Raw genomic sequence first — 12,596 nt, 5'->3', positions numbered from 1 at the left:
CACATAACTTATATCAGATTTTTTGCTGTTTTGGGGAGGAAGAATGGTGAAGGAGGAAGGGAGAAAAATTTTGGAACTTAAAATCTTATAAAAATGAATGTTGAAAATTATCTTTACATGTAATTGGAAAAATAAAATACTATTGAGGAAAAAAAGAAAAAGAATTTCATAAGCTTTTCCAAGGCATCCATGACACCAAAACCTATGATCTGTTGTTCGTCTGTTTCTTTACATGATCTTTAGGATGTTATGTAAGACAAGGACAAATTATCAAACATTTTTTCCTGAATCTGTCAAGTGTAAGGTCAGGATAGATGAGACAGAGGAGTGGTAAACAGCCTTGTTTTTTTAGTTGTTTTATAGTCTAGTTGAATGTCTCACTTCATATACATTTCTGAAAATTGCCCTAGTCACAGGGATTCAAGTTTTTTGAGTCTATAAAAGTCATTAAGGTCATTTAGAAATTCTAAGAAATTCTAAAGGTCATTTAGAAATTATTTTATTAAAAAATAAAGTTATCTGAATTCTGAAGTACTGACTTTAGAAGTGAATGGTGAAAAAATTCCCTCGAAATTTACTAGTAGTAACTGTCTTTCTAGTTTACCATATTACCATTCATTTTTACCTTTTCTTTTCTTTTTTGTTTTGTTTATCTGTTGTAGTTGACATGTTATTTCATTATCTTTAAAAACAAAGATACGAACAATCTGTAGCATATTTCAATTTGGTATTATTTATTTATTTAAGTTCAAAGAACAGAAAATTTTTAAAAACACTTTTCCTTTTTTTATAGAACTGTGCCTTTGTTTGCAAGTGTACAATTCTGTTGGAGTTTAAAATTCCCATTCTTTTTTTATAGATTCATAGATTGTTAAAGATTTTGTTTTTTATTCCATTTAAAAATTGTTTTTTCCAGTTCTAGGTTTTTTTCCCCTATCCCTCATTTTCCCCTATCTATTGAGAAAGAAAGAAATAAAAACTCTTCCTTCAGCCATATTGGGGACAGGACAGGGAAAAAAACAGGAAAAGAAAGAAGAAAAAGCTATATTCTTTGATCTTCATTTTGAAGCCATCAGTTCTGCCTGGAGGTGGATAGTATTTTTTGTCATGAATCTTTGTAACTGTCATCAATTACTAACTAAGTCTTTCACATTTGATTATCATTATTTCTTTTAGCATGTAAATTGTTCTCCTGGTTCTGTTGATTACTTTGCATCTTATGTGTCTTCCTGGGTTTATATGAAGCCATTCCCTTCATCATTTCTTATAAGATCATTTCTTATATAATAGTGCTCCATTATATTCATATGCTATATCTTGTTTAGCCATTCTTCAGTTGATGGGCATCCTCTCAGTTTGCCAGCACAGAAAGAGCTGCTATAAATATTTTTGTCCATATGAAATATTTCCCTTTTTCTTTGATCGGATTATACATTATGAACTGAAAGAGTCATTAGATGTGGTTGAACTCAATCTTCTTTTCTAGATGAGTAATCTTGAGTCCCAAAAAATTTGAACCAACATCACTTAAGTTGTCAAAATTTGAATTCATGCCCTCTCTTTATGGCTGTTTGTTCTATATCATACTTCTTCAATGTTGAATATTTCTAGTAAAAGCTAGTCAGAAAAATTTTAAACCATAGAACAAAATGATGGTTTTGAAATACTCCTGTGGGACATGGCTAATTGACCATGGATTTTTTTTGTTTTACTAATTTATAATTACCATGCATGTTTCTATGGTTATTGAGCAAAATTTGAGGATCTTCGTTTGGATAATATAACTTCCTGAAAAGTGATACATTTATATAATTCTTGTAAACCATATACATTTGCTTTATATTTGCAAGAATGCTCTATCCCCATTCATTCTTATTCATTAATCTAAAACTTTAGCTTGAAAAAGATACATTACCCTACAGGATATATCTAATAATTTGGGGGCTGTAAACTGATAGAATAGGATAGTTCCCTATGAGAGAACCCTGCATAGATCTTTTTTATAAAATTATAATTACTCTCATAATTTATTGGTTTTATAAATTCTTAAAGCACTATCCATCTATAATAAAGAATAGTGGGATGAAAAGGAAGTGACTTTTTAAAGGTGGTCAGTAAGTGATCGAATTTTACTCAGTAGACTCACTTTTTATTTCATTAAATATATCCTCACTGGGAAAGAGACTCACATGTGCAAAAAGGTTTATGGCAGTCATTTTTGTAGTAGCAAGAAACTACAAATTGAGTAGCTGCTTATCAGTTGGGGAATGGCTGAATAAGTTATGGTATATGAATGTTATGGAATATTATTCTTCTATAAGAAATGATCATCAGGATGATTTCAGAGAAGCCTGGAGAGACTTACATGAACTGATGCTGAGTGAAATGAGCAGAAACAGGAGATCATGGTACAAAAGCAAGATTATATAATGATCAATTGTGATGGATGTGATACTTTTCAACAATGAGACAATTCAGACCAGTTCCAGTGGTTTTGTGTTGTAAAGAGCCATCCACATACACTCAGAAACAGGATTGTGGGAACTGAGTGGGGATCACAATATCGCATTCTGACTCATTTTGTTGTTTGCTTGAATTTTATTTTCTTTCTCATTTTTTCCTGCTTTGATTTTATTTTTCTTGTGTAGCAAGATAATTGTATAAATATGTATGCATATATTAGACTTAACATATATTTTTACCATGTTTAATTGGATTGGATTACTTGCTATCTAGAGGATGGGATAGGGAGAAGGGGGAGGATTGGAACACAGGATTTTTCAGGGGTTAATGTTGAAAAATTATCCATGCATATCTTTTGAAAATTAAAAGGCTTTAATAAAAAAAAAAGAAGACGACAATATAAACACTGGAGAGCTAGAGATTTGAAAAAATATATTTTTTAATGGTAAAAATTACTTTTTCTTCAGAGCTATATCAAAACCTGAAAAAATATATGTATATCCTCACTAAACCCTTACTGCCAAGAAACAGTCCTTATGTTCCTCCTATTTTTCATAACCAGTCTTCTAAATCTTTTCATCCTTCCTCAAAACTCCCATGGCCCACTCTCTCAGCTGCAAAACTTGCATCATATTTTACAGAAAAAGAATGTAAACCATTCATTGTGAGCTCTCTTTTCCCTTCATCTTCATTTTATATCATTCAGATACTTTCAGTCCTTATCTTCTCTTTCACCCTGTCTCTCCTTCTACCTGAATAAATAATTCCATTCCATATTGTGCCTACTACCAGATCATCTCCTCATTCATCTTTATTCTCTCCCCATCTTCAGGCCTCCCTGCCTAATGACTCCTTCCCTACTATCTCCAAAAAGATCAGGATGTCTGGAAATAGCATTGGATACAGTGGGGAGATGTTTGACCTTTTAAAATTAAAGTCTTTAAGAGTTCTCAATTTGACTGAGGCCATACCCATTCAATGATTATATCCGACTACTGGACCCAGATGGCTCTGGAGGGAAAAGTGACCTTGCAAAGTTCTTCGTTTCTTAAATCCAGTTCACTTGCATGTCATAGAATCACCTCCTTATGTCATGGTACTTTTTTAAAACAAAGGAAAAACAACTACCATCATTTACAAATATGCCTATGTCCCCTCAACTCCAAAAACATTTACTTGAGAGTGTTCCTTTCCCAACAACATCATGCTATATCTTTTCTGCTCTTTGAGGCCAAACTCCTTGAAAAGGATTTCCATAAGGGTAAATTGTATTTCACCTCTTTTTTGTATCCCTCACTTGTAGCACCTATAGCCCCTTATAGAAAAAAGCCCTTTACATAGAGGCTTAATAAGTGGTTATTTACTGACAAGTATTTGAGTAGCTATGTAGTACAAGATTATAAGAAGAGGAGAATATGGGTATATACTGTAAATCGGACTTTGTCAGATCTTATTTAATTTTGCCAAATTGTCCTTCCTTATTTTGGGATGAGAGAGATACACTGGAAATATACAGAACAGGAACACGAACACACACACACACACACATACACACACACACACACACACACATTCTGTGTCTGTCTGTCTGTCTGTCTCTCTAAAATGTTCACAATAGTTGGCTCTATTAAAGAATAGACTCTGTTCTTATGTCATGGAGTGCCCAGTCAAAGAATAGATAGTGTCCAGAGTGTATTAAGACTAATCTGCTTAGGGTAGGGGATTGTTGTTGTGAAATATTGCTTACATTATTTGATATATTGGTTGATTTTGTTAATCACTTCTTTTCCTCCTTTTTTGTTTTTCCCTTAAAATTCTTTTGTTTCAAAGGCTTTCTATCTAAGGAGGGATGTCAAGAGGGATTTGTTTGAAAAATAAAGGTTAATGTAAAAACAAAAGATAAACATTTTTTTTTGAATTTTTGAAAAAGACAAGCTTTACTTTTAAAAAATAACCTTTTTACTTTAATTTCAGTTTCTTGTTTAATGCTCTCTTTTAACATTTGATTAAATTCTCTATAAAAGTAAACATTTGTTTATTCAATTAAAAGCAGGGGCTATAAGATCTTTGAAACTGAAGTTCATGATTATTAAGTTAATTGATTATCTCCAATTGGATAATAAGATATCCATTGCAGATATGGGGTAAAAAGACCACCTCTGCTTTTTGAAGATCTATGTCTTATTTTAATTTGGAAAGCCATTCATAAAACCTAAATGAAAATATTTTAGATAATAACTATGAGAATATGTGCTTTCTCAGGTATATATTTTGAATCAATCTGAAAGGTGGTACTGCTGCCTGTCTCTAACATATAATGAAGTCACACTGGATTCTCTAGAGTAGGGTAAATGGGAAATTTTTAGTCCCTCTTGAGCAGGCCTTTAAGTTTAACTATTACTTTTTGGGGAAATGTTATGAATTTCAATCAGAAGCATATTGAAATAAAAGTGTAAAACTTATTTTTAATGTGTAAAGACATTTAAAAGTCAAATGTAAATGATTTTGAATAAATGGGTGTTAACCTATTTTTCTTTTTACGTCCCCTGAAGTTATCAGTATTGAGGCCAACAGTTAGTTGGAACAAGTTTAAAAGTTGAGTATCTGGATTGGTCTGGTATTATGCTGATAATTTGGAATAATTGAAGTCATTGTAGAAATCTTCCCCAAAATATGAGCATTAAGCTTTACTTAATGAAAAAAGATATGGTATGGGGAGAGAAGAGATACTTAACTGCCTTTAGATTTTTTTTTTTAGATGTTTGCTCACATATATTTGAACATTATGTTTTATAAATTCAGTGAAGAGAATTGTTAGTTGTTTAAGTGTGGAGGAGAGGTGGTGCAGTTAATTGGGGACAAAAAGTTTATATAGGAAAATGTTCACTAAAATGTACTGGTACAATATGATGTACCATTTATTATGGTTTTTAAAGTATTTTCCTGTATTTTTCTCTGAAATATTTCTTTTTTTCATTTTTTTAGGACCCTTCAAAACTTTACAAGAAAGCAAATGATGTTGCAGCTGTTGAATGCCGCTCTGAAGAAGGCATCCACCTTCATTCACAGGGAGAAAATAATCCTGTGTCAAAGAAGCTTTCTCCACTACACTCTGAAATGACAGATTATGTTAAATCAGCACCATCTACTCTTGTTGGTAACCGTGATCCTGACTCGAAGGACAGAGCTCTACTTAATGGAGCAACAAGTGTAACAGAAAAATTGGCACAGCTCATTGCTACTTGTCCACCCTCCAAGTCTTCCAAGACAAAGCCAAAAAAGTTAGGGGCTGGTATTACAGCAGGATTGGTTAGCAAAGACTTGATCAGAAAGCCAGGCATTGGTCCTATGGCAGGAATTATTCACAAGGACTTGATTAAGAAACCAACAATTAGCCCAGCAGTTGGGTTGGTAACTAAAGACCCTGGGAAAAAGCCAATCTTTAGTGCTGCAGTAGGATTGGTCAGTAAAGACTCTGGGAAAAAATTAGGAACTGGGACTACTGCGGTATTCATAAACAAGGACTTAGGAAAGAAACCAGGGACTATCACTACAGTGGGACTGGTGAGCAGAGAGTCAGGGAAGAAATTAGGAATTGGTATCGTCCCAGGTTTGGTGAGTAAAGAATCAGGAAAGAAGTTGGGACTTGGTACTGTAGTTGGGCTTGTTAATAAAGATTCAGTAAAGAAGTTTGGCCCTGCCATTGGACTGGTTGCAAAGGACTGTGGGAAGAAGACTATAACAAATTCATCAGTGGGATTGGTTAATAAGGACCCTGCAAAGAAATTGGTGGCTTGCCCTGTAGCAGGATTGGTCAACAAAGACATTGTGAATTTAAAAGCTGAAGCCTTGCTCCCTGTTCAAGAACCACTTAAGGTTTCTTGCAATACAAATACTAGTAGTCATGAAAGTCAGGAGCATTCTGAATCCCTGAAAGATAGTGCCACCAGCAAAGCTTTTGAGAAGACTATTATTCGTCAGAATAAAGATAGTTTATTAGAAAAGTTCTCAATTCGAAAAGAAATCATTACTTTGGACAAAGACATTTTTAATGAAGGAACTTGCATACAGCAGGACAGTTTCTTATCCAGTGAAAGGGGGACCTATGTTGAAACTACAAAGCATGAGAAGCAGCCTCCAGTGTATTGCACTTCACCAGATTTTCAAATGGGAGGCACTTCTGATGCATCAACAGCTAAGTCTCCCTTTAGTGCAATAGGGGAGAGTAATCTCCCTTCCCCTTCACCAGCCTTGTCTGTTACGCCCTTAAACAGAAGTCCCCCTGGAACTTCTTCTCAGTTGGCTACTAATCCATTACATTTAGGTCCTTCCACAGAACTCATAGAAGGAATTGCTGAATCTATTGGAAAAACCCAATTCAGTTCTGAAAATTCCCATATGAACCTTGGTCACAGGTCTCTGGTTCACAGCATGAACACTGATTGCAAAGGAAATGATAAAGAGTTAAATGATTCAAAAGCTTCTCACACAGATAACTCAAGAATGGGCTCCTCCATAGGAAAAAAGCCAAGTCTGGCTTCAGAATCCAGTATTCATGCTACAATTACTCCCTCAGTTGTTAGTTTCACTAGTTTATTTAGCAGTAAACCCTTTCTGAAGATTGGTGCAGTAACTGCATCAGAGAAACACTGCCAAGTTGCTGAAAGCCTGAGCACTAGTTTGCAGTCCAAACCATTAAAAAAAAGAAAAGGAAGGAAACCACGATGGACTAAAGTGGTAGCAAGAAACACATGCCGGCCTTCAAAAGGGCTAGAATTAGAAAGGTCAGAGCTTTTTAAAAATGTTTCATGTAGCTCTTTGTCAAATAGCAATTCCGAGCCAGCCAAGTTTATGAAAAACATTGGGCCATCTTCATTTGTGGAGCATGACTTCCTTAAATGCCGATTGCCAAAGCTGAGTAAATCTAGCACAGCTCCATCTCTTGCTCTCTTAACTGAAACTGACAAGCAGTCTCATAAGTCCTTTGCCAGCCACAAACTTTCCTCTAGTATATGCATGTCTGGTGACCTTTTACCTGACATTTATAAACCTAAAAGAGGAAGACCTAAAACTAAGGAGATGCCCCAACTAGAAGGTCCACCCAAAAGGACCCTAAAAATCCCGGCCTCTAAAGTTTTTTCATTACAGTCAAAAGAGGAGCAAGAACCCCCTATTTTGCAGCCAGAAATTGAAATCCCTTCCTTCAAGCAGAGCCTATCAGTATCACCCTTTCCCAAAAAAAGAGGAAGGCCAAAAAGACAAATCAGATCACCAGTCAAGATGAAACCACCTGTGCTATCAGTGGCACCCTTTGTAGCCACTGAAAGTCCAAGTAAACTAGAGTCTGAGAGTGATAAACATAGAAGTAGTAGTGACTTCTTTGAAAGGAAAGATCAACTTCAGGGTCCAGATGACAGTCATAAACCAAGTGTGTGTGGTATGAGTGACCTTGAGATGGAACCTGATAAAAAAATTAATAAGAGAAACAATGGCCAATTAATGAAAACTATCATTCGCAAAATAAATAAGATGAAGACTTTGAAGAGAAAGAAACTGCTGAATCAGATTCTCTCAAGTTCTGTTGAATCAAGTAACAAAGGGAAAGTGCAATCCAAACTCCACAATACAGTGTCAACACTTGCTGCCACTTTTGGCTCCAAACTGGGCCAACAGATAAATGTCAGCAAGAAAGGAACCATTTATATAGGAAAGAGGCGAGGCCGGAAACCAAAAGCTGTGCTGAACGGCATCTTAACTAGTAGCCCAGCTAGTCTGGCTGTCCTAGAGAAAACAGCTCATCAGGTAGCTGGGTCAGCATTAGGACAGATTCTCCCCCCACTCTTGCCTTCAGCAGCAAGTAGTTCTGAGGTTCTTCCATCCCCCATCTGTTCTCAGTCTTCTGGGACTAGTGGGGGCCAGAGTCCTGTCAGCAGTGATGCAGGATTTGTTGAGCCCAGTTCAGTGCCATATTTACATATACACTCCAGACAGGGCAGTATGATTCAGACACTTGCTATGAAGAAGGCTTCAAAGGGAAGGAGACGGTTGTCTCCTCCTACTTTGTTGCCAAATTCTCCTTCTCACTTGAGTGAACTCACTTCTCTGAAGGAAGCTACTCCTTCCCCAATTAGTGAATCTCATAGTGATGAGACCATTCCTAGTGATAGTGGAATTGGAACAGATAATAATAGCACATCAGACAGGGCAGAAAAGTTTTGTGGGCAGAAAAAGAGGAGGCATTCTTTTGAACATGTTTCTCTCATTCCCCCTGAAACCTCCACAGTCCTAAGTAGTCTCAAAGAGAAACATAAACACAAATGTAAACGCAGGAGTCATGATTACCTCAGTTATGACAAAATGAAAAGACAGAAGCGAAAACGGAAAAAGAAGTATCCCCAGTTACGAAACAGACAGGATCCAGACTTTCTTGCTGAGCTGGAGGAATTAATAAGTCGTTTAAGTGAAATTCGGATCACTCATCGAAGTCATCATTTTATTCCCCGTGATCTCCTACCCACTATTTTTCGAATTAACTTTAACAGTTTCTATACGCACCCCACTTTTCCCTTAGACCCTTTGCACTACATTAGAAAACCTGACTTAAAGAAAAAAAGAGGGAGGCCTCCCAAGATGAGGGAAGCAATGGCTGAAATGCCTTTTATGCATAGCCTTAGTTTCCCTCTCTCTAGTACTGGGTTTTACCCCTCTTATGGCATGCCTTATTCTCCCTCTCCACTTGCAGCTGCTCCCATAGGATTAGGATACTATGGAAGGTACCCTCCAACTCTTTATCCACCACCCCCCTCTCCTTCTTTCACCACTCCTTTGCCACCTCCTTCTTACATGCATGCTGGTCATTTGCTTCTCAATCCTGCCAAGTACCACAAGAAGAAACATAAGCTGCTTCGTCAGGAAGCCTTTCTTACAACAAGTAGGACACCCCTTCTCTCCATGAGCACCTACCCCAGTGTCCCTCCTGAGATGGCCTATGGTTGGATGGTGGAGCATAAACACCGGCACCGGCACAAACACAGAGAACACCGTTCTTCTGAGCAACCCCAGGTTTCCATGGACACTTTAGCTACCAATAGCTCTTCCAGAACTGTCCTAGAATCGTTGAAGCGCTATCGATTTGGTAAAGATGCTGTTGGGGAGCGATATAAACACAAAGAGAAGCATCGTTGTCACATGTCCTGTCCTCATCTGTCCCCATCAAAAAGCTTATTAAGCCGAGAGGAGCAATGGGTCCACCGAGAGCCTTCAGAATCCACTTCATTGGCCTTGGGGTTGCAGACACCTTTACAGATTGACTGTTCAGAAACGTCTCCAGGTTTGTCCCTGGGAGGTTTTACACCTAGCTCTGAGCCAGCCAGCAGTGATGAACACACAAACCTTTTCACAAGTGCAATAGGCAGCTGCAGAGTATCAAACTCTACTAATACAAGTGGCCGGAAGAAATTGACTGACAGTCCAGGACTCTTTACCGCACAGGACACTTCATTAAATCGGCCTCTTAGAAAGGAAACTTTGCCTTCCAATGAAAGGGCACTGCAAACTTTGACAGGTAAGAGGATTCTTTTCAGAATTATGTGCTATCAGAAGAAATAGGTTGTTCATATATTTAACAAATTTATTCTTAGCATTTTTTGAATCTTGTTTTTAATATTGTATTCATACTTGGAAATAAGGACTTGAATCTACATGGTCACGCTATAGTATTTTTGATAGCAGAGGCAGTAAATCAGATGATATTCAAACTATAAAGGAAAGAGAAAGGGATTCTTACTCTTTGTATAATAATACCATATAACACTTTCTTTTGAGAGAGAATGTGTTACTATGCAAGATGCTTAATAAACATCTTAAATTTATGGATTTCTGCGCTTATTTTTATCAAAGCCTCATTGTGGAGCTAACCTTCAATTTTCAAAGGTTATGTTAGCTAAACTTAAGCATTGGTGGTAATATCCTACCAAAATATTTGACTGCAAGCTGGATCTCATGTTTGAGGACCAGCTGAACTAAACCCATTATATGGTTGGCCATTGGGTAGTGAATTTTTTCAGCCTCAGCAACTCTTCTAATAAGCTATAGAACTTTGAGCTGTTTGTAACAGGAAGGGGGTGTATTTATACTAACAAAGTCAGCATTGTTAAAATACTAGTAAATTGTGAAACATCAAATTTAATAAATATTAATTTTTATAAATTAAATATAATTATGGATAAGAGTTTTGGACAGTTTCTTTCTGAAAAGAAGTTTCTAACACTTAGTTATCCCAAAACGCTGCATCTACTTTTTCTACCACTGGAAATACAAAAATAAAAAAAAACAGTTCCTGCTCTCAAGGAACTCAAGAGTCTAATGGAGGAAGACAACATTGTAAATGACTAAGCGCAAAAGACATAGATAGGATAAATTGAGGATAGTCTCAAAAGAAAGACGGGCACTAAGATTAAGAAGAATCAGAAAAGACAAAGAAAGCAGGAATTTAGTTGAGACCTGAAGGTAGTCAGGAGCAAGTATAGTGACAGCAGTATCTCTCGATCATAAGATGCAAGTGGATTGGAAATACAGAACAGGGATTAGGGTATGACTGGCTTTGAAAGCCAAAAAAAGGTTTTATATTTTATCAACAATAGGGAGCCACTCAAGTTATTTATTGAATGAGTAAATAACATGATAACTTGTTTAGAGAAGTTATCTTTGTTCTCTTTAGACATAATCATCTATATTTTGATCATAGTACAGAAGTTTGTCTATCAATTATAGTATTTTAATTTTTATACCAATAAATTGGTTTTTAACAAGTTATTTCTTTTGTTTTTTATACCAGTCGCTAATGCATTTTCTTGTTTCTCTCTCATTATTCCCTTGAAACAACAACTTATAATTTAAATAAGACCATGTCTGACCACATATTCAATGTTACATTTTATTGTCCCTTAGAACCAAGATTGTGATCTTTCAGAAATCTGATATTTTGAGTACCAAGTTAAATATATCTTTTTTTAAATACTTCCAATGAGCTGTTATTGCTTTCCTTGTTTTTGAGGGTAAGCATTCGTTTACTTTGTAGAATTTTGTTTCACTAGAATACATTTTGTTCTTAAAACTGAAACAAATTTTTCTGAAGAATCTATTTCTAAATTGGGAAATCATTATAAATCAAGTAAATGGATAGAAGTTAATTATTTGGGACAAAAAAGGAAGAAAGCATCAGCTGAACAAATAGAAGCTTCAGAACCAAGAAACAATGAGTGAATATCATATTGGCATTTCCAGTTTTCATATTTTTTATATACCTGGAAAATAAGAGCTATTCTAGTGGAAGAGAAAAAATGGTCTTGTGTTATATTTGGTAAATAATGTAACAAAAAGAAAAACCACATTCTAATTTATATATAGAATTATCTTTCCTTATTATTGTAAGGACCCATTATTATAATTATTGGTAGTAGTATTATTAGGTTAGATTGTTTAGTGCGAGCTCACTACATTTAGCTCATTATTGTATCCAACCACTCTTTCCACCATGCAACACACATGTAATCCTTTCCGTCCCACACTTCTTAACCTCTTTCTATGAGAACTATAATTAAGTAAATATTGCCCTTCATTCTGCAAAGAGCACATAATTCATTTATCCAGGGTTAATGAATGTGTTTTCTTTATATCATAATGTAAACTTCTTGGAGGCAGGGAAAAAATCCAATCTTTTATCTTTAAATAAAGATCCAGCCAACTGACAGATATTTTACAATGTTATTCTATTTAACTTTTTATGCATGACTTAAATGCTTAAAGACATAAATGTTATATTTATCAAATTGCAGATGACAAAATTTGGAGGAATACCTAATACACTGGATAAGCAGAATCAGGATTCAAAATTAGTCTTGATATGCCAGCACACTAGGACATATAAATAAGATTTCATTTTATTAGTCATCACTCTACATTCTCAACCTTTATATCCATTATATGTGAGGCATTTTGCTAGACAGTAGATCCAGAGATAAAATTGAAAAGCTTCTGCTCTCATGGAGCTTACTTTCTGTTAGAGGATTCCATATATACACACACGGATAAGTATATGAAAAATAAATGCATCATAGTTTTGAGATGGAAAA

General features: G+C 35.6%; 1 protein-coding gene across 5 annotated transcripts in view; it reads left to right on the top strand.

Moving 5' to 3' along the window:
* Nucleotides 1–12,596, top strand: part of ASH1L (ASH1 like histone lysine methyltransferase) — a 217,593-nt gene that overhangs the window by 84,223 nt on the left and 120,774 nt on the right. For all 5 annotated transcript variants that reach the window (XM_031966722.1, XM_031966720.1, XM_031966721.1 and 2 more), the window contains one exon: nucleotides 5,449–10,027. In XM_031966722.1, the coding sequence (XP_031822582.1) occupies nucleotides 5,449–10,027 (4,579 nt within the window). The remainder of the gene's footprint in view (nucleotides 1–5,448; nucleotides 10,028–12,596) is intronic.

Source organism: Sarcophilus harrisii, chromosome 4 (genome assembly GCF_902635505.1).
Source record: "Sarcophilus harrisii chromosome 4, mSarHar1.11, whole genome shotgun sequence".
Classification (NCBI taxonomy): Eukaryota; Metazoa; Chordata; class Mammalia; order Dasyuromorphia; family Dasyuridae; genus Sarcophilus; species Sarcophilus harrisii.
This window is presented reverse-complemented; position numbering and strand designations above follow the sequence as displayed.